Source organism: Ammospiza nelsoni, chromosome 7 (genome assembly GCF_027579445.1).
Source record: "Ammospiza nelsoni isolate bAmmNel1 chromosome 7, bAmmNel1.pri, whole genome shotgun sequence".
In the NCBI taxonomy this organism is placed as follows: Eukaryota; Metazoa; Chordata; class Aves; order Passeriformes; family Passerellidae; genus Ammospiza; species Ammospiza nelsoni.
In genome coordinates, this window is record NC_080639.1 from 20,011,910 (window position 1) to 20,035,142 (window position 23,233).

A 23,233-nucleotide genomic window follows, 5' to 3' on the forward strand; every position below is an offset into this window, starting at 1 on the left:
CGCCGTGCCCCTGTTCGCTGGGGGCGGGGGCGCGCGGGGAGCCCCCCTCAGGGACGCCTCGGCGGCGGCCCCGGCCGGGCAGAGCAAGGCGGGCCCAGGCGGGATCCCTGTGCGGGATCCCTGTGCGGGGCAGCGCCCTCGCCTCTGCTTTGGCTTCCGGGCAGTGAGGGACAATCCACTTTAGGCCCCTCTCGCAGCCGAGCGAGAAAACCAGTCATGTCGGTGGAACTGTGTGGTTTTAACCGCGGGGCCCACGTGCGGCCGGTAGCCATGATCCCTGCAGTGAGCTGGCGGTAACGAGTGTAAGAGCCTGGTGCGGTGTGGGCGTCGGGCCGTGACGAAATGGCCCCCGCAGATGGTGCTCGGCTGGCGATATGGCGGATCCCACCGTGAGCGTCCTGCTGGAGTGAACTTGCATCGCTCATCTTGATGCAGCTCCAAACTGGTAGCAAGTGACTTTGCTGTTTCCCACTCGTCCTAAATAAATAAGTATATTGTCCTTTGTATCCAGTGGAAACCTCTGTCAGAATCCTGTGCCTGTTTTTGGTAACTGCTGGGCCAGTGCTGCTGGCTTCTGTCTCAGTGGAGTGCAGGGTCCCCCAGCCTGCTGATCTGCCAGAACTGTGCCTGCCAAAGCAGAGTTGTAGGGAAGACTGCTGTTCACAACACCCTGTGAAGTGAAGCATTTGGAGGCTATAACCCCAGAGCAGGTTAATTTTTCTGCTATTACAGAATTGGAATAATTTATTTGCAATAACTGGATCTACAAATAGTTATTCCTGGCAAGTGTAGTTTCAGGTGTATGTATGCTAGGCTATATTCTGCCCTCAGTTTGTGCACCTGTCTCTACTGACCTTTATGGAAGTTTGTGTGCTCATCAAAAGAGGAAAATACATTTGAATATTTGTTAGGATGCTAACAGATTCCTTTTGTATGGATTATGTTAGCATTACTAACCAAAAAGATCAGAGGGTAAATAAGGAGGCAAAGTGTGCACTTTTTATCTATTTTAACTGTTAGCTCTAACAGTTAAATTTTAGTATTTTCACATTGTTATGAGCTTAGATGAGTCACTGACTCACAGCATCAGTAAGGGCTATTAAAAAAAAACCTGGAGTCATTTTACTAAAAACAGAAATAATTTTTTTTCCTTTTCTGGTTCTTTCATAAGAAACTTGCCAATGTGTTGGAAGAACCCCTGAAAAATTACATGAATTCAGAGTGCAGCTAAACTATGAAGCAAAGACATAAGCATCAATTTTTTAATATAAAATTATTCTCACAATATCTCCTACTTCTTAGCTTAAATCTTTATTTTTAACAGAAATTGCAAGGCAATAGATAGTTGAAAATGCATTTATTACTAGCAGAAGCCAAGCTCCATATTTACAAAGCACTTGAGCAGAAAGGAGATGGCAAGATTTGACTCAATGGAAAGATGAACTATAACATCTGTCACGCCCTGTGGAGATGACACCTGTGGTTAAAAGCATTTATTGAAGAAAAAATTGGATTTCTTGACTCTCAAAACCAGGTGTCATGGGAAACATGGACACTGACTGAGGTCTGTACAGGTTCACACACACACACATATATAGATATGTATGTATATATATACACACACATATATTCTTCTGGAACAAATCTGCACATATAATTTGGTAGTTTTTGTTCTGTATTACATATACAAGGCATGGTCTAACCTGTTTAATTTTTTATAGCAATATGGCAAGAAATGAACAGCATTAGTTTTGTTCCTATTGTGTATGCCTCTAATGCTACCAAGCTCAACACATTTACAGACGTGTTTGTAGGAGCAAAATGTATTTATGGCTGGTTTTAAAGTCAGTGGAAATGTGTGATATGCAAGGAATTCTGTCATGAATCACAAAAATTATTTGTAATTTCACTATAGTAATAGAGAATTCTCACTATTAGTTATACTAAAACTGGCTGCAATTCAGGAGTGATATAAAACATCTGTTCTATATGCTTAATTGATCATATATGTCCACAGACAGGTACTGATCAGCTGTTGTGATATATCTGTGACAACAATTAAGAGTCCAAGAGGAAGTAACAAATTCAGATCCATGAGATTTTATGATTTTCTGGGTTTAATTTTTATGTTTATTGATAAATCTAGCATTTTGTAGCATTTCTTTCTCTGAGCCAAAAAAGCTTGTTGCTAGTACATGAAAAAATTAATCTTAAAAGGAACATTTCTCCAGCTCTTTCACTTTGCTCTGGAATTGTGTGGTCAAGTGACTTAAGTCTTGTCTTTTTACCTTGATATCAGGGGAGGAAAAGCAGTGTTTTGCCCTGGGTAACACAGTTTGTGTCACTGGTTACCAGGTTACAAACATATCTTTATTTTCTCTTAGTCTTAGTTGCTCAGTGTGTTAAATTAAGTGACCTGATTTCAATAGCAATATTCCTTACTGCTAAGGCTATGTGATTTGGTATTTGGAAGGAAGCCTTTTGAGTGGAATATATATATATATATATATATATATAATATATAATTTGGAGTGTTATTAAAATCATATCTGCATGGAATAGTTCATAACTTTTGTCCTGACAAGGAGATCAACAACTGAATCATACCTGTGTGGTTTCTGAGCTTTTCTTCCTGCCACATTTCAGAAGCTGACAGAGTTACCCTTGTGACACAGGTGTGAAGTAAAGGTGACAAATACTATACAGAGTTTTACAGGAGTTAACTCAAGATCAGTCACAGATATTCAATTGATGGTTAAAAATTGCCCTTCCTTCTCTTAGTCCCATGATCAGTTCAGGAGAACCAAGTTTTCTTAAATATCAAACAGCATTTAGAAGTAAGCATTTTAAGTGAAGGCAAGCTCTAAATTTATGGAGTTGAAATATGACCTCAATAGGGTGGAAATTTTGATGGGCCGTTGTTTGAACTCCTGATATGCACTAAAGCAAATTTCATATTTATTTCCACGGGGAAGGCAAACTGCTTTTCCTAGAAAAGGATCAAAAGCATCAGAGTGGATATGCCATGTTAATAATAGGAGGTGGGACAGTGAGGGTGGGAGAACTGATGGGACACTCACGGTTCAGAGGATTCAGCACTTTTCATTTGTGCTGGAAGAAATGTAAATTATGTCACCCTCACCTCCTAGTGCAAAGTTATCACACAGACAGTCACTAAGTGATACTGCTGACACTAAAATGGCTGGAATGTTATTTACTTCTGTTTATTTCTTTTGGAAATCTTACAATATCTTATTGCAAATGAAACAAAAATCCACATATAATGGTGTAAGAAACAAAGGTTTGTCTGTAGTTTCAATGCTGGATTATTGTTCTATCTCAAAGCTAATTGAAATCCAAGATGTTTGTATCAAAGCTGTAATGAGACACTGACAAATACCTTTCTGCCCCAGTGGAAATGTAATCTTTCTATGGAACATTTTGTCCTGGTAAATTCCATCTGCAATAGGCACAGGCACTTTGCATTTGAATCAAGAAGGTCACTCCTTTGGATCAGATGATACAGTGTACACTCCACTTGCCTTTAGATGAAATTGATCCTTTACTGCATTGAACATAAGACTGTGCATTTTTTACACCTAATTATCTTATTGTTTCATCTAAATGAATTTGTAATGCTAACACCACCACCCCTTTTTGATCTTTGCACATATCTGTGAGACAATTCTCTGAAAAGCCTTATTTCTTTGACAGGAATACTTTAAAATATTCTGTTGCATTTCTTTGCTAAATAAACCAGAATAAAATCAGTGTTTCATTTATTGATAGAATTGAATATTTCATAGCATTTCTCTCCCTTTTGCAGCAGTAACACCATAGTTCTATGTATAATTACTCAAACTTGTTTGAGTAATCTTCTTAGTACCTAGCAACTACATATTCAGCATTTTGGTTGTTTTACTCATAAATAATGCCATTGACTTCAGTGAAGAGAGGCATCATAAAACTGAATGGCAGTTGCACTGTGTTCACTCTTCAGTGTTAAAATTTTCATTACCTTTGGAAAGGTGACTTTTTTATTCTTTTAATATAAAGTAATTTGTACTGAGTGTATGTAAAAAAGTGTGTAGATTATTTTTACAAAAACAAAGGGAAGAAATCTCTAGCTATGGAGGGGCTATTGTGAAATGCATAAATAGCAGCTAGGTGTCTGCAGGTATGAACCTGTTCTCATTTAAATCAATGGAAATTTCATTGCTGACTGCACTAAATGCTGCATCAAGACCCCAGCTCTTTCCAAAAATCAATTAAATGCTCTTAATAGGCTTTCATGCCTTTGAAAATCTTTCTCTCAATTACAGATGGAAACCAATCAATTAGGCCTTAGAGTTCATTTTGTTAAAATAAATGCCACAATATTGTGCAAAAATTAAATAAGATGCTTAAATTTGCTGGCTTCTATTTATCCAGAAGGATTAAGCAGTATCTGTGATTGTCAAACCACCTTGTTCTATTTGCTAGGGCATGTGGGACTCAATAGAATGCTGATGTGACTTTGTGTGTTTTGGATTGTTTCTGCACTGTGAAGAACAGTGCTGGTACTAGGAAGTTGAGCAATGAGAAATTGCCCTGTCAGGACATGGATTAAAATTAATTTTATATAGACTTTTAAAGTGATATTGTAGCAAATAGAAATTCTGATTTAGCGTCTGCTAAGAAAATGTTGAAAATGCTTTTAGAATTTTCTTAAACAAATAAAGTTCATTAATAGTAGATACAAAAAAATATAATTATTAAGGAATATTAAACAGTATTTAGTGTAAAAACACTGGCTTGTTCTGATCTGTATTAATTTTGAATATTTCATTGTTCATAGGAGATCCAGTGGTGGCTGAAGAGTGCATGACACAAGCTGGCAGGTGGTACAGGTAAGATTTGCATAAAGCAAATTTCTCCATTTCTGCCATCTTCATCTGCTGTCATTCAGGTGCCATGAGCTGTTTCCTTAAACTGCATTGTTGTGAAGTGTAGATTTATCTGTATCACCATGAGGTCATAACATGTGTGCTTCACTGTGCTCTATTTACCTAGAACATATTCTTCTGAAATCTTAGGTACTTATACTGCTTTTATAGATTTTAAAATTACAGCATTAACATCTATTTTGTGTTTTGTAATTTGTGATTAAGCTGTATTTTACCTAGATATGAGACAGCATATTTATTATTACAATTTTTATATAAACGAAAATGATGTCATGTAGGTAACATAATACTCCATATAGTATGCATGTTACCTTATGCATAGTTCCTATAGTAAAGATTTTGAGGTTGTTATTGATTTTATTTAATAAATTCAGATACTGAGTCAAGACAAAAGATGGTCTAAATACCTTAAAGTTGTTACAAAACCAGAGAGAAGATAAACTTCAGGAGAAATTTCAAAACAGAAAAAAATTAAAAATGGTGTTTGAGGGGATATTATAATTAGGAGGGAAAAGATTTTAAAAATAATAAAAACAAGGAACTACTGCATTTGATAAGTATTTAATGAAACCAGCTGTATCTTCATGTACTTGAAAGTCTGATCCTCACAAACTACTGAGTGGTTCTCTTCAAACAAAAAACAGAAAAAAATGTGACCGTCTGAGAACAAGCACGGTAAGTATTGGTCTAGAGATAATTGCTTTGAAAAGTTATTTTAAGCTAATGAGAAGTTCATAAAAGAAAAGTGCCATTTCATCCAAATGAGTGTAATAATATCAGCTAATGCAGAAACATTCTGGGAAGAAAAAATAAGCATTGCAATGCCTGGAATGGCCAGTATGGAATAGAGAAATGTGTCCAAGTGAGTAAGCATCAAATGAAGGATTATCCCTACTTGTGGAGAATCCATTCCAGCAAGTAATTGAACCATGGGCTGCTGCCTCTCAAATTCGTAGGACTCCCCAGAGAGCTGAAAGGGACTCTGCAGATTCTGTCATCAGTATGCCAAAGATCTCTGCTCTGTACTGTAGTGCTCAAAAGTAAGTGTTCCCCAGATTTCCATTCTTAAAGGACTTCTTTCAGAATACTGATCAAACCTTGGTGTTCTGAGTTTTTAAAGGCACAGTGTTGCTGTTGTTTTGCATGTGAATGCAAGTTTGCTGTTGTTTTGCATGTGAATGCAAGAAAGAAGTTCTGATTAAAGTTCTAAAATGAGAGCAAAAATGTTATGTTCTGAAGTAGCTTGAAAGGTAAACAGAAGGCTACCAAGTGTGTAGGCTGACCACAGAAAAAGAGAGAGGTTAAGAGTTTAAAGAGAAATATTTTATTCTGTACTTAGCTTGAAGCGAAAAGAGACTGTGCCAAGCAAAAAGCAGAAAGACAGCTAGGTGTGCAAAGCTAGGTGGCAGGACACTGGGGAAGTGTGCAGGATGAAGCTTCTGAGACTGCTGAATAAAGGTGTGGGGTATAAATAAAAACTGATTTTGTACTGAAGGGTGTGCAAAACCATGATGCTAGAATATATTGATGCAGGAACATCCCACATGCATTGCATATATCTCAAACACCTTCTAGAACATTGTGCTAGACCACACAACTGTCTTTTACTAGGATGCCTGTTTTGTTTGGAAAAAGATTGCACATGAGATTCTGGCTCTGAACTTGAGAGGTAATGCCATCTGTAGAATCAATACTACAAAAGACTTCACAATTTTACTGGATCTTTTAACTTTGTGTTTTCTATATCTCCTTCACACGTTCAGATGGAAGACTAACTACAGTATGTTAGACTTCTTACACCATCAGGAAACCTGTGACACATTTTAAAATTTCCTTTAGAAACTCAGTTCTGTCTTAAATACTGTTCACTGATTCATTCTGCAAGCTTTCTTAACTTGATTTTGATTTGATCCTGTGTACAGCTGCATAAAGATTAGTGTTTATCATAGGATTAGGGCTTATCATACACAAACTATTCTGAAGAGTCAAGAGATTTTAGTAGAATCTGCCAGCAGCCAGAACTGTGCAGCCAAGTCCAGTTAAGATATGGTTAAATGCTTTTTGCCAACCTTGAATAAAAAATACTGTTGTAAAACTGACAACAGCTAAGAAACAGAAGCATATATTAAAGTCAATGAAAGCTAATTGGCTGAGCTCTCTGTCATCAAATTCAGTGTGATTTGGTTGTATATCCAGAAAGGAAGCTTCATGTTCATGAAAGCTAGATTTCAAGTGACACTGCAATGAATTGAAGCAAGTCTCTACCAGTGCTTCTTGACCTAGTAAAACATAAAAGATTTTTCATTTTGTTTATTCTATAATAAATGGCTGTATGTGTATAACAATGCATAAACCGTATTGACTTGCAGAATGTTAATCTCACTTTCTAGATGAGATTTTTCCTTATTTCAAGCAACAAAGAAGTATTCATAATTTTATCTTCAGGTGGATACGAAAAGAATTTATTTTCTTTGCAAATCATGGCAAATTGAGACTTAGTTTAGGGTTTTACATTTTGCCCCCTTGATTTTAGAGTGGAGTCTTGCCTTGCTTGGGAAATTCCCTGCATTTTGATGCAAACTTTTTCCAGTATTTCAAAAAATTGCATTTTCTGTGGGCACTGTGGGTTAACAGAAGACAACTGTCTGCCAAGTGGCTGTAAATAATTTCAAGTTGCACAAGTCTGCCTTATAAGCAAAAATCTTTCCCTGTTTAAATGTCTAGAGAAGGTAATTAAAAACTGTAGAATGTGCAAAAGGCTATACAGACAATGAATTGCTAAAATAATTGTAATGATGCACAGTTCTACACTCACCCATTTCTCTCTGCTGAAGGACACTGTGTAGAAGGCAAATCTCTGCCTGACAGATTCTGATGAGAGTTTTTGTTAATTACACTTGACCTTACAAGGGGCACCGTGTCACTTCTATATAAAAACAGTACATTGCTTCTATTATAGCTGGACATTTGCATGAAACCACAAATAGTTTCCTTGCTTATCTGTGTTCCTGCCTTGAGACCAGTAGCTTTCTTGCCTTTTATGAATTGGAGCATAATCTAAAATAGAGGATGAATAAAATAATTGACCAAGAATATAGCTTCAGATATTGTTGTCTATGTGCCCCACTCTGTCTTTCCCTTTTCTGCCTTTCCCTAGGGGAAAAGCAGTTATCTTCCTTATGCTAAATCCAGTTCCTATCACAGCAATCGTAAATCTTGGCATCAGTCTCACAGCAGAATAAAAAGTCAGATCAGCAGGAAGCTTCCACATAAGAGCAACAGGCAGCTCCAGGAGGAGGAAAAAAACTACAAGAAAAAAAAAATCTTTTCAAACTCTTCCATTTATTTTCTTTCAAAAATAAAGGATTCTACTCATTAGAAACCCTCAGGTTTCCTTGTATTTTTAAAGATAATATGGCTTCAAAGAATGACAACTCATTATTCAGCCAGCCTTTCAAAGCCTTTTATTTCAAAGCTTCTTTCTGAATAAACAAATCTATAAAGAGAACAAATTGTAGTTTCTTCTTTTCCTAGTGTTTTACATAGAGGCTACACAAGCTGTCTTCTCTCAAAATGAGGCAGACTTGAAATTACAAAGTAACCAAAAATCGTTGGATGTAGCTGGTGGAATTAATTTTATGTATTTTATCTACAGACTGGCTCTAAAGCCTCAAAAATACTGTTAATTGAAAATTCAAAATTTTAGATCAAAACCCCAAGGTATTTTTTATTACTGTTATTATTTGCTTAGAAATGTTTAAATGTTTAGAGATAGGCAAAGGAACACTAAGTATAATAAAAATAACTATCATAAACATGGTGACAGTGTAATAAAACTGATAGTAGGATTTGCAATATAATTTGAATTTGTACTTATTGAGCTGATGTACAAAATGTCCTTGTAACCATTTATTACATTCCACAAGAGCTAACTTCAGAGGAAATGAGTCCTTTAAGGCATTAGGAGGTACTGTCCTACTCAGACTAAAGTGAGCTACCCTCCCCAGGACGAGAGATTGATGAGGTTTTAAACCAGAGAAAATATATTGAGAAATACAAAGATTTTGTTGCTAGAGGAGAGAGTCAGGGAATACAAAGATAGAAGTAAAATGTCCTCAGAAGAATGGAGAAAGGAGTTCAGAATAAGAAGGAAATGTTAATTAGTGAATGGAGCACATGTATCTCAGTGGCTTGGAAAGCATAATGTTAGAAAGTGCCAAATAATACAATTTGTAGGAAAATGTGCAGAAATGTCTGAACTCTCACAGGATTGTAGTCACCTCTTCACTTAGGAAGACCAAGGCATTGCTGTGATGAGCTCAAACCATGTGTAGATTCCTTGATAGTTTCCTATAGTTAGTACCTGAATTACAGTTGAAAATAAAAGGAGGTTCAGAGCACACCAGACTCCATGATGGCTGACATAGGCTTACAAAGGAAGGAATCAAAAGAAGCACTCTGTGTGATTCTGTGCCAGAATACTGGACTTCATTCTAAAAGCAGGTACAAATGGAGTACAAGTGCAGTCAGAGACTGGAGTAACAGGGAACTCTCCTGTCCCTGAAGACAGCTAAAAACTCTGGAAGCAATTCTTAAAAATACCTTCTTTTTTGAAAGTGAAGTGACTCTGTGGAGTTGCAGTCCTCATCACCTAAAAGTAGGGCTGGTCTAGCATCTGCCAAAGGCCGTTTTGGTAGTGCTTGCCATCTAGTGGATTACTGCTTGTATACACATATGAGCAGGATCATCTGCCACAAAAACAAACCATCACACTATTAATCACACTAATATTTGATTGTATCCTGCAGAATTGGAGTACTACTCAATGGAGTTTTTTATTTTGTTAAATGGAAAGCTTGTGAGAATTGAACTACAAATTGCAAACATTTTCAAAACTTTTATCTGACAGCTGCATTTGCAACTATGACATGACCTGGTGACCAGCAAAATAATGGAATTGAGAGCCAATGAGTAGTCAGTGCAAGTGGCATGGACTCAGCTGTAAACTCAAGCCCCAGGCTAACATATGTTGGCTGAAGCTCTATGGTGAGTACATTTGGTGAGCATAACTGAGCTTGTTGAAATTTATACCCATTGTTTCTGCTTCTTTTGTAAAAATTCACTGGGGCCCTGTCTTTTCTTTAGATTTATGGTTTTTATATAGTAGTAACTAGATTTTCTCAACATTACTTCTTCTCTTTTCTTAGCTGAATTGCCTGGAATAGTTGTCATCCATTTTGTTGACCTGGACTTGAATTTCTACCTGATTAATAGTTTATCCCTCATTACTTCCCACTAATCTTAAAGAGGTCACAAGTGTTGCTCATACCATAACACAATGCAAATATCTGTATTGTAAATTACAAAGGTTCCCTCCACTACTTAAAAAAAATTTCTCCACACAGATGTAGTCTTCCTACCAAAATTTGAGTTCCCTCTTTCAATTTTAAATACCATTGGGCTTTTACTGAATTTTTAAATAATCACCATATTTTAAAAACATGGACTATTTTACCAGAATTTTCCCCAACACATCCAGCCTACAGACAAGTTAAGGGAATTTCTCAGCAACAGGGAATTGTCAGATTTGGATACAACAGGTTTTCTGCTACGTTGATGTTTATAATAGTATGTTTTTTAATCCATGATGATGAAAATGTTGGAAAATTTTAGCCAACAGCTTATGGTATTCACAACTGATTTATGCTGTATGCTTTCAGAATTTCCAATTAAACTTATTGAACTGAAGAATACCTGAATTATTATTTGTTACTAATATGTTCATACAGATGATTTTACTTTCATAGCATTTAATGATCATTAACCTATTTATGAGTAACTTGATATGTGGATGTTGAATTGTGTAAGGTTCCACGGGGTCTGTGCTTAGTCTGGCTGTTACTTATCTGAAGGCATTTCAGTCTTACAGTGCATTATGTTACCATAATGTATCAGAATTCTTGATCTTCCCAATTGCATTCTCAGGACAGGATAGTTTTGTTGCTAGAGTAGAGAGTCAGGGAATACAAAGATAGAAGTACCTCCCTCTAACAACTGCTGTGAGGAAATTCTGTTATGATTGGAAGATGAAATACTAATTTTTTATACAGTGAATTCTTTCACTTTCTGTAAAATAATGACTATGTTTCTAAGACTACAGAGTACATAAATTCCATCATAAAGATCACCATAAATAGTTGAAATTAAGACATATGTAAGAAACTTGGTACAACCATCCTCCCATTTTCAAAAAGTAAATTACAAATAATTTGATCTTTATCCAAATTTAGAAAGTTGTATTTTAGTACCATAATAAAAATCTGTACTCAGTAGTATCACAAGTTCAAAAAATCACTTTTATTAATATATAAAAAAGAATAAGGAAAACAGACATTATACTTAAATATTTGCTCTCATCTACAAATAAGTATTTTGGATTATAAAATAAATTTTTAGGTTCTTGTGGACAGGTAAAAACAGAGGAAGGAATGTTCTGAACTAAAAGCAAAAGAGACTTCTGAAATAGAAAATATTTGGCAATATCTCTTAGTCACTCAATAAAATATCCATGTAAACAATTAATCCATATTTACATTATCATATGCAATATTCTTGGCTACATGTAGTAAGATGTATACATGTTCATTACATTTAATTTTAGAATCCAATTTGCACCATCATTTCTCAGTTCCTTAATGTTGGAAAAAACACTCTTCTGCTTCTGTGCATAGTACTGTATGACAGCATGTAAATATAGTATTTTTTTTCTCAGGCAACTGAAAAAGATAGCACTTTCAATGTCAGGTTTTGTAACTTCCTGTTTTTTAATAGGAATCCAAACCTGGAATGTAAGCTCTACAATCACATTCCTGTAAAAACAACCATGTAGATGATTTCCAAACATGCAGAAAAATACCCATGGTAAAGCTACAGTTCTACCTTCCATTTGTATCTCTGAAAATACATTTTCATTTCCTATGTTGCTACTGTATTTATATAACTCATAAATACAGGTAAGAAAGTTTGCATGAAAGGAAAGGTAATGGAAGGCCACTTTGAGGAGCAGGACTATTACTCCAAAGAGTAATTCCTGTGCATAGTGCTGATGCATTTTTATTTAGCATTGAACTAACCTCATTTTTTTGCAAGGATACTTAGAGGCCTTTTAAATCAATTTAGAATTAAGCCAGAAGACTATAGTATGTTTTGTCAGTTTTAAATTGCACACACCAAGGTTGATCAAGGTTTAGGAGCTCACAGCTACTGCATCTCATGGGGACCTCCCAAAGATCAGCCACAATGCACATGAGATATCACTGATTATCAATTCCCCAAATGCAGTCTTCCAGCTTCCACTGAGTTTCTACTATCATGTTTAACCTCTAAGTTGAAAACCAAAATTATGTTCTGCGAGGCTCCCCTCAAAAGGTTGCTAATCCTTGTTTTTCAGTTAGTTTGATATCACAGAATCACAGAATGGTTGCAATTGGAAGGGACCCAGAAGGATCATCGAGCCCAGCCCTTAGGGAAATGGCCCATCTGGGGTTTGACCCCACAACCTTGGTGGTACTTTACCTTGCACTTCATGAGAATAGAGGAGTAAAGAAATGCCACCATTCTTTTTTCAAGTAGCACTCCCCTTGAACAGTACATGGAAACCAGAAGACATGCTGCTTATTTGACAGCATACAGAAGCAAGCACCTAAAAGCTGTTCATTTCAATACATCCAACTCAGTGCTGTAACAAAAGAAGTCATGGATTCTGTGTTTTTTCCAGTACACTGTACAGTTACTTTCTTCCAGAACAATCCCTAGGCAACTGACTACCTTCCATACAAACATATGCTTTTATTATGTGACCTAGTACTATGCAAGGATTGAGTGAGCTCATTTTCACAGGTGGATGAGGCACAGTAACAGGCAATACATAACAATTTAAAATGCTGTTGCCTGTGTCAGTGCAGTATAGAAAGCTGCATAGTAAATTACTGCAAGTGAGCTCGTTTATTCACTTCCTCTGTCATGCTTCACTGTTTGATTCATTGCACATTGTGGGACTGGAGAAGTGCTCACACATTAGTTTAGCAGTTTAGGTTAGTGTTCCTTCTGTCATACCTGAATTGTACATTAAAAGCAGGTATTTTCTACAGTAGAAAAATACACCAATGTGAGGTTGGTCCCAGTCACCCACAAACATATAATTGAAACCATAGAACTCTGGGATGTCATCCTTGAGTACCAAATGGTGCAGCAGAAAAGTTTTTAAAATATTTTATTATGCTAGCTTTCTATATTGCATTCACCAAATAATAAAATATTATTACAAATCAAATACTGGGAACTGAGGCACTTCTTGTCAGAGAAGACCCAAAATAACTCAAATGTCCAAAATTTTTGTTTGTACTAACACACAGTGAGCTACAAAAATGGCACATTTGTTGAAGAGTATTGTATTAAAATGTTTTTAAAAGCTGGAGTAGATAAAAATTTATGTAGTATTTAAAAAATAGGCAATTATTTGCTGTCTACAGCTATCTATATTCCAGCATGAACAGTGGTAAATTCGTATTTGTAGTGGGCTCTGCAGCTTTTACAAGAGATAATAGAATGGCTCATCATTTTGGACATGTGCAGTCCAAATAATCTACTATAATTATTCTTCCATAATAGTAAAAGTATAAATATTGTTTGTATCTGTGAAATTACTGAATGAGCATAATACATTAATACTTCAATTACTAGAAAGAGCTATAAAAGTAAAGTGCCAGTAGGGACTCCTCATTTTTAGAGAAAATTGCATTCTTTAAAACTGTAATTTCAAATTCAAAAGTGATAGAGTTTGTATAGATTGCTTACAGACCAAAGCATGTCTTCATGCCTGTGATAATAATGCTTTTGATGTCAGTGTGGAGATGCCCAAACTGGCGTTCAGTTAACATTTTATTAAAACAGCAAAGCTCACCTGTGTCTCAGAGAAAGTATTTCTCACTTGAAGTTAATTTTTTTTTCTGTGAGACTGAGAGCAGATTTTTCTGGTTTCCAACCTCCTAATTTCTAGTCTGGTACCATAAATCAACAGAGCTGTGCAATCAAATAAAGATATTAAATGCTGCCTTTTAGGATAAAAGGAAGACTTATTTTAAGTGATATATTTTTCTAAGTGTGTTTCTATTGCTTTTCAAATAAGATAAATTCTGCATTTGGATGTTTTTAACAGTTCTTAGATTACACTAACAATTGCACATAATTCAAAGCCAAATATTGTCTGCATACAGTATACCTGGTATACTGAAAGGTCAACAGATACATTCTGATTTAAAAAAAACAACACCAGAAACCCCCAGAAGTTTCTAAAGGAAATAAAACATTTTATGAAGATATCTAGCAAACTTTTCTCTTTTTTTTAATTAAAAATTTTAGAATAAACATTTTTATGAAGCAACTCTGTAAAGTGCAGAATGACCTCAAATCCCATAGAACATAGCAGCCAGTCAGGGGGTTAATCAGCTAGAGAAATCAGAGCTTTAAAAAAGTGAACATTACCAGGAAATGTATGTGTGACAAACTAAATTATTCTGTATGGTATACTTCATGGCTGATTCATAACTTGCAAAAGCACTCAAGAGCAAAATTTAGTTGGAATCTTGTTAAATTCTTCATGACTATAAGAGATAAAAGCATTAAATTAAGAAGTGATATGTACGACAGTTTCCAATTATGTGATATTCCCATTATGTGATGTCATTCATGCCCTTGTTTTTTTAAATAAGGCATGGACTAGTCATGGACCAATAAAATATGCTTGGGACTTACAGGAATTTAAATACATATGCAGAAAACTTGAGTATCTTTCAGCAAGCCATACTGAAAATGAACCCCCAACCTACTTATGTATCAATATAACTACATTAGAATGACCCTCACCAGGGGGAATTTGGAGGTATAATAGTACTTCTATTCTCTGTATTTTCTTTACATAGTTGATCTTTGTCCTGCTTCATCAAATTTGATGTTTTGTTTTCTGGCTGCTTCAGTATTTCTCCTCAGATCAGATTTATCTGCATTACTACTGTTTGTCATTGTGGATTCTGCTTCTGTGCCTTCAGGAGTTGCTCCAATGGGGCTCAGAATTTTTGCATTCTCTGCTGGGGGCCGCTTCCAATGGGGCCTGCTTGCCATCCACAAAATAAGTGAACCAAATATGACAAGCAAAAGACCAAGGCAGTTGACCAAAGTTGCTTCTGGTGGGGATTCACTGTATGCAGGATTTTTCCTTTGAAAGGGGAAAAAGAAAGAAGATGTCAGAAAAGATTGTTTTAAAGACAATCCTGGTATAAAAACAGCAGGCTCCAGCTAGGTAGGTCTTTTAATACAAACAAAACAAAACAGTGTCCCAGTACTGGATGCTTACTATTCTGGGCAAATGGAAGTGTATTTGCAACAAATAACCTTAATAAACAAGTGGAAACAAATACTTACAAAGCAAATATAAGCTTTTCTGTGATTCCCATGAGGGCTGTTGCAATCACTGTTGCAAAGATAGTAAGACCTGAATAAACGTGTATTGGCATGAGAGCTGCGCGGAGACGAACTGGAGCAAACGGGAGCAGAAAGACAGCAAAACCCAAGAACAGCTACAACCACAACAGATTCATAGTTAGAGCTACATGGAAAACAAGCTGCACTTCTCAAGCAGAACAAAAATAATCATAAAATTCCATTCTATTATGTCTTCAGGTAAAAATTTGAAAATAATTGGCATTTCTATTTTTGAATGTGTTTCCTATCAAAATCAAAGCAAAATTCTGGATTAGGACTTGGGAAGCAGACATTAAATATTTTATAAAGCATCCTATGTGGTATCAGTGTCTAAACTTACTGATAGTGCTCAAACTTCAGTGTCACTAATTCACTAATATAATAAAGGTGTGAGAAGCCACACTACTACAGTCTTGTCAAGTCGTGTTATCTGCCTCTGTTGCAGATTTGCACATAAAGGAACATCAAAAGACAGTCTAACCTTCTGACTTGAGTGGATTAAATAATTTTATCTTGTTAGAATTTCAGTTAAATTTAAGTGCCTATCTTTACAAGAGGAATGGTCTCTCAATATATTGATCACATGGCATTTACAGAGTGAAGACATGTATGGGTGGCATCAAGTTGTTCAGGGTCATTAGTCCTCCTATTAGCACTAATTTTGTGATGGAAAATAACCTATCATGTCCCATGGTTGCATCCACAGGCTTGCCCAGTCATGCTGAGGTTGCAGCCTTTCTTTAGTTTGTTTTACTGTTACTCACCCCTGCTGCTAAATTAGGCCCAGTGCATGAATTTGTATTTCATCCTGCTTTAACTCAGTCCTTGTTTTATCTTTCCATAATGGATTAGAGAGCCAGATATTTTCTCCCTTGGAAGTTTTTTAGTACACCATAATCAAATCATCTCTTAATCTTAGATCTGCTAAACAGCTGGAGTTTTTAAAGTCTTGCAATGGAAAACAGCTTTTCCAGCCCACAAATTACTTTTCCAGAATTTCTTTGGGTTTGTTGGTTTTTACTTTTCCACATTTTTGCCCTATTCTTAAATTTATGTCAGTGTACTACACTGTATTAACCTACATTTGGCTAATTACAATATAGTTACCATATTTCAAATTAAAAAGGCAGGCAGAGTATTATGTGAGCATACGACTGACATGCCCCTTCTGGTAAGTGCCAAGTGATTTCTCTGTTAACAAAGATACTGCTTTATGACTATTCTTTATAGTGCTCAGTTGCTTAACAAACATCAGTGTCTGACTGGAGATTTACATCCCAGATTGGAGGAAGGAACATTGAGAATCTTTTGATGTGACAGGCGAGGCATTAAGTGCCATTGATCATGTTTATAGTAGCAAAATGAAAAGGGGAACTAAGATTTTAATCACAATTCTTAATTTAACCATTAGAAAAAGTACTGATACTCAGTGATGTGGCAGCACAGACTTCCTTGAAATAGCTGCATTATTAGGACAAACTTAATTTTAACGTTTTTTCTTATTCATTCATATTCATTCTTATTTATTTATTCAGCTGTAGAGAATATACTCAACAATGCTGCAACATGCTTTCCTTTTTTATAAATATTAAAAGCACTATTTCAACACTATTTCCTGTACCTCTTGGCCTGAGCAGTGAAGAATAAAGTCCAGAACCCAAATACCTTAGCTGAGGCTTTTTTGTGCTTGATCATAGATAATTAAGTCTTTTTTTCTTTTCAGTGTTTTGGGAAAAAATATTTGAAGGAGCAAAATAAATTTCCATAGTGTAATAACAGTATAGGGAGTTCAGAATGTATATGCAGAAGCATCTGTATGTGTTCTGTAAATTTCAGGGCATGGTTGCTCTTCTTTGCCAAATGCAAAACACATTAAGTAAGCTCATTTTACATTACAATAATGCTAATTCTCTGCCAAGAGGAGCAGTTAGAAGCATGCCCACAAACATCTGTCAAAGTTCTGCTGATTCAGGAAAACTGGTTAGCCAGTAGTGGCTCATTCAGGTGTCAGATCCTTTACATCTCTACTGCTTCCTGATGCACTTGTTTTGCTGATTAGAAAAGTCTTGAGGCCAAGAGATCACTATTTAAATTTATGATAGCTGAAAACCAAAACCAAAACCAAACAAAATCAAAAACAAATAAAAACCCCCCCAAAAACCAACTCATTACTTCATTTGAGACTTCCTTAATAAATGCTCTAACTGTTTTTAAATATGCTGCCAACAAACTAAGTAACTTGCTGTAAGTTCAGAAGTTAATAGGGCTTAGAAACACACTACACTGTAACTGTATTGTAGTTTAATGGCCATTTTGCCAGCAAATAAACAAAACAGGCTTAAAAATGCATTTTTCTTCAAAGTCAGTGATCCAGTATTTGTACGTTTACATAATAATTTTCCAAAAAGGAGTGTAAAATGGCTATCCCGGTAGTTATGATGTACTAGCAAGAGCCTATTTTGCCTGAATTACTAAAAACATTCTTCAAATGTACAACCTGTTTATAAATACAGTTAGATTCTGACCTGCAGAGAATAAAATATAACAGCAGCCAGCCCAATCCAGCTGTGCAGACTGTACATGTTAGGAATGTTCTTGGCATTGTGGAAATCAAACACGGCTACCATAGAAACGATTGCAAGAATCATAGCTGTAGTATTTAATCCAGCATGTATGAACTTCATTAGGAGTTTGCTGCACTTCCAGGTCCAGGGCAATCTGTACACAATAATAGCTGAAGAAAGAAGAGAAACAAGATTTTAGTCCTTATAGAATAATTTCTTTCAGATGTTAATAATTATGCATAATTCACATAGGTACATTGTAAATTACAGCAAAATCCAACCTTAAGTCTTCTAAAAAGTCTATTAGAATGTTTTTTCTCATACACTTAGTATAGCATACTCTGAAAATGCAGCTGAGGCTTAAATATAGCTTCTTAGGGATTTCTTCTCAATTATAAAAAATCCCACAAACTTAAGTGTGTTTCAAAAAAAAAACCCCAGAAAATAACTTGGTGTCATCTTTTCCTCAGTCATTAAATTGATTTAACGGGGATTTGGCACAGGATTTTGATTTTTCTGCTACTAGTCAGATTGGAGCAATACAGCCTGATTTTTATATTGAGAAGATCACTTGTTGAGAAAGCATGCAGGATTATTTTATAATATTTATTCTCTTTGCAACTTTGGATAATGCTGTTCTCTAATTGCATAGATACTGATATGACTGTCTATTACATCGATATCAATAAGACTACTTTGAATGGGAAAATGCTCTTCAGCATAAGGGAATCATAATCTGACTTTAGAGACAAAAGTATTTAACAAATACAACTTGGCCTTCTTGGCTACCTGGGCACACACTGGCTCATGTTCAGCCAGTTGGCAATAATATCCTGCATTAGACTATTATTAACCAACTTAGTACTAATGCTAATGACTTCTAATTTTGTAAAACATGTGTCAAAAGGCCCCAAAACATATTTCAACATCCCATGAGGATATTCCTAATAAATTTTTCTTGCCATATGTCCCACAGTATTGTCAGTAATTTATTCATGGTGCAGCAGAGTACTGGACTCTGTATGAAGAAAACTTAATGAGCATAGGTCCTTATCTCAGTTTTTAGTCTTTGATCTCAGAGGGCCAAGTCTGGGCTACAATTTTTGTATAATATTTTTTTGTTGTCATCTAGCTGATTGAACTTCCAAAAGCACTATCAAACTCCCTAGTCACTTGTTCACATAGTCTCAGATCTCTGTTTGGGCCTTGAATTTTCAAAGTTGTTTCCCATAAACATTACAATAGAAAACCACTGAATAACTGACTAATGGTTTAGCCAGTTGTTAACAATACCATTCATTACCAAATGAGTAATAGTTTGGCCAGTTGATAACATTCATTATCATGTTACATGCCACAGCCCAGTTCATAGACATGATATTGTAGTTTGATTTAATCATCTTCATCTTTGCGTGAGGGCTTTGTGTGAACTTACTCATTACAATTTCAGCAGATTTGGTTAATCACTGTGAAAAGATACAGTTTTATTTCCCCATCACCCCTTCTGTGTGCTTCTCCCTGCCTTTCTCATAACTGGTGCTTTTCTAATCTGCAGGAGGAAAGAAGACAGTCTGGGGAACAAAGGGGAGAGAAGGAAGATTCACCTTTGAGTGAGTACAGGCTCTTAAAAACTTACTGAGATGTGATATGTAACTTCATGTCAAAATTAAACAGCCCAGGTTAAAACATTCACTTAGAATGTTTGCTGGTGACATGGTAAAGCAGCCTCATGAAGAGCCTTCTCAAGGCAGAACATTTCTAGTACTGTTAAGAAATTTGACAGTCTAGGCACCCTGGATGGAGCTTTTTGACTCAGACCTTAATCCTGTTTTGAACTATGATTTTAAAACACATCACACAGAGCAGAGTTACCTTGCAATATTTTTATATGGCATGGGACATCTGTCCTTTAATAAATGTACAGGGCAAAATTCTAGAGTTTTTGACCAACAATACAACACTTCCATCCTTTGTATAGACTAATAAACTCAAGAAACAATTGGCTTAATTATTATTTTAAATCCTCTACTCAAATTTAACCAAGTTTTTTTTTAGCTACACGTTCCTTCTTTCAAGTACTTATCTTTCTTGTATGTGTCCAAAGAGCTATCTGATTTCTCCCTCTCATCCAAATTGCTTTGAATTCAGTGGCAGACTTCCATCAGCCAAATCTGAATCAGATTCACAGTGGTATCTTATCTGTTGGTATTTCATCTGATTTACTATAATACCTCTTCAGTCACCAACTTTGCTTTTCCTATTATGTGATAGGAGTTCCTCCCTAAATTATGCTGTGTTATTAGTGAATTCCTTGTATGCGTGTGGTTTCTTAGCTATGGTAAACTTCCATTTACTGTATGTATATCCTTACCAAAACAGGGCAACACCCTTTCTCTGTGACACAGGGAAAAAACTGAGTTTCAGAGGAAATAAAATAGAAAATACATAGGAAAAAGCTGCGGAAAGCCTCTCCTAATTTTCTTCAAAAGTTCTGTGCTTATTTATAAAAACAAAATAGGTTGAGCACATTAAGTAGTATAGATCTCAGTGAAGTCAACAGGTGGTTTTCATTGCTTATTTATAGCCTGAAATTACATTTCCTGTTGCACAATATTATGTAAAACAACTTTAAAATATCGTTTATTGCTCAATACTGGTTTGCAGCTTGAAGCCACAAGAAGGCTGAGAACAGTCCCAACTCCCACTCAAACCCAAAAATTTACAGTGTATGTTCAAATCACAACATTCTCTTCATAGCCAGAACAAGACAGCCTTCGGCATCTTCCAGCCTTTTGACTGGCTGGAAGTGTAATGGGAAAATGTTAGTCCATGACTGAACACTGAAATCCAAGTCCATACATTCATAAAGAAATTAAAAATTAAAAAAAAAAAAAAAAAAAAAAAGAAAAAAGAAGAAGCAACCCTGTATCTTAAAGATTATATGTTATTTAAGCAACAGAATAAATGATTCATTAAAGAGATATGCTTCACAAAACAATTCACCATAAGTCTACCATAAAGAAAACTGCATTTTAATAATGCTTGTGGTGCTACATTTTTTCTGGCAAAAACCTTGTTCCTGGATCAAGCTTCTGTGGTACTGAACTTTCTCTTCTTGGGACATGGAAGAGAGGCAGAAGAGAAACTTTCCTACGGCAATATTTCTGGCATTTCGATTTTCAACTTGCACAAATTCCAGCTGCCTAGAAAAAACACACCTCGCAGGCATTACTCAAAGTACACGGCAATCCCCGGGCCAGGATAAACAAGTGCTTGCAGAAAAAAACCCCAAAACAACCCAAACCCCATATGTAGCAATTTTGGCTTATTACAAGGCACTCTTTGTCCCTCCCCGGGAGCGATGGCTTCCCTGCACTACGGAGCGACTGCTGCGGGGGCTCCCGGCCGGGGGCTGTCCCTCGGCTCGGCCCGGAGCCTCCCGCGCCGCGGAGCCCCGGCCGCACCACCCCGGCCCCAGGCAGGCCCGGCTCCCCCGCAGCCCCGCGCCGACCCGGGCCCCGACGCACCGATGCCCTGGACGAAGACGAAGCCCGTGATGATGAGGACGGGGTGCCAGTTGAATTCCGCCGGACCGCCGTCCCAGCTCAGCCCCTCGCGGTAGTGAAAGACCCAGACGAGGGAGAGGATGACCGACACGAAGCCGACCAGCAGCGAAGAAGCCAGGAACGCCAAGAATCGCCCGTAGTCCTCCATCTTTCGAGCCCCGTGCCCTGCAGCGAGCGCCGCGAAGGAGGGGCGGGCCGGCGGCCGGGTGGGGTCGGGCTCGGGCACGGCGGGCACGGGAGGGGACAGAACGGGATGGACGCAGCAGGGGCGGGAGCAGGGCGGCACTCCGCGATCCTCCGCGCCCCTCCACCCTGCCTTCTGTGAGCGTCCCGTTCGCAGTAAGAACTCCGCCTTAGAAAATAATGTTCTGTGTCAGCCTGTGCCCTGCCATGGTGACGGCTCGACTGCGCTCCCCCCGGCAGCCAAGGAAGGGAGCGGGTGGTCACGGGTTTTGTGCTGAGAGGCTGTTGTGGAGGTTGGGGAGTTCACAGACCCGCCAGAAAGATAAGCCACCACAGCCATAAGCACTTACAGATAAAGTAGGAGTGCTGTTATGAAGAAGAGACAGCGCGCACAGAAAATGCAGAGGAGGAGAAGCGCACTTAAAGACACTGATGTACTTACCTGGAGCACTGTCTTGCCATCATGATCGCCCCCTTCTCACTGGATTCATTGAGTGCTCCAGATATAGTACAGATACTAACCAGTTACATATGTGGAGCCTGGCCTAAGTGTGCAGGAAGATGTGGACATTGTTTTGTTGAATAGCACAAATATATCAAACGTCCACTCGCAAAGAAAGGGAATGCATAAACAGAAAATTCCAATAGGTATGGAAAGGCCCATTATAGGGAAGTTAGAGAGGAAAACAGAAGAAGAAAAAAAACCAACAGACTTGCTCAAGAGACAATAGACCTGCCAAAAATATAACATGATTGATTAGACCAGCTTGGTCAAATCACATAGTCAGCAGTTACTTTTTGTTTTGGTGTAGAACATTCAGCTGGCTCTGAAGCCTGTCAAATGTGGTAGGAGGATATGCCCAAACATATATTCAACGCTAATTTTCTGCTATTTGATTGGCTCACTTTAAAAATATATCTAGTGTTGAACTCCATATGAATTAGAAGTTCGTTATTTGATTGAGATACTAAAAAAAATACTATGTACTCTGGCTAGCATTTGATCTCTCTGGTATCACACTTAAACTGAGGCCTAGAAAATGAAAGGAAATGGTTTTATGAAACTTAAAATAGTTTCGGTAGAATACTGCCAATTCAAACATCATATTTACTAAAGTGTTGGAAATATCTACATAGAGACATGAAGACCAAGCCAAATTGAAGTGGGATGCAAATATACTTCTTCATTATTGTCCTTAATCCCCTAAAAATACACCCTGACATTTTAAAGAAAAGCTTGGCTTGAGCAGCACTTGTATAAAGATACTTAGCTTTAGTTTGAATGGATTTGGTGTGACCTGCCCTCAGGATGTAACTGGTTACTCATTTTACTCACAATGGCAAGTAGAACACTTGTATTGTTAAATTTCACAAGTCACAGCATCTAAGAGAAGATCCAAGCCCTAAATCTTCTGATGAATGCACTCATGCATAA

At 37.0% G+C, this 23,233-nt stretch overlaps 1 protein-coding gene and 1 long non-coding RNA gene across 2 annotated transcripts; one reads left to right on the top strand and one right to left on the bottom strand.

Annotated features, from left to right (window-relative positions):
* Window positions 1-4,835: 4,835 nt before the first annotated feature.
* LOC132075251 (uncharacterized) lies at window positions 4,836-21,329 on the top strand. Its single transcript, XR_009418751.1, has 4 exons — window positions 4,836-4,889; window positions 9,856-9,992; window positions 19,605-19,659; window positions 20,714-21,329. It is a non-coding gene; the product is annotated as an uncharacterized LOC132075251 (long non-coding RNA).
* Window positions 11,280-21,956, bottom strand: LOC132075250 (plasma membrane ascorbate-dependent reductase CYBRD1). The gene is made up of 4 exons (XM_059475465.1): window positions 21,577-21,956; window positions 18,011-18,219; window positions 15,426-15,580; window positions 11,280-15,219 (listed from the first exon to the last, which is right to left on the bottom strand). The coding sequence occupies exons 1-4, from the start codon at window positions 21,761-21,763 to the stop codon at window positions 14,919-14,921; spliced, it is 852 nt and encodes a 283-aa protein (XP_059331448.1). The 5' UTR covers window positions 21,764-21,956; the 3' UTR covers window positions 11,280-14,918.
* Window positions 21,957-23,233: the final 1,277 nt, after the last annotated feature.

What these genes read in the sequence shown, in the direction of transcription:
- LOC132075250 (XM_059475465.1), bottom strand. Translation starts at nt 21,763, where the DNA reads ATGGAGGACTACGGGCGATTCTTGGCGTTCCTGGCTTCTTCGCTGCTG. An exon ending in TTATATTTTATTCTCTGCAG is followed by an intron (nt 15,581 to 18,010) that starts GTCAGAATCTAA and finishes TTGTGGTTGTAG; the next exon opens with CTGTTCTTGGGTTTTGCTGT. An exon ending in GAAAAGCTTATATTTGCTTT is followed by an intron (nt 15,220 to 15,425) that starts GTAAGTATTTGT and finishes CCCCTTTCAAAG; the next exon opens with GAAAAATCCTGCATACAGTG.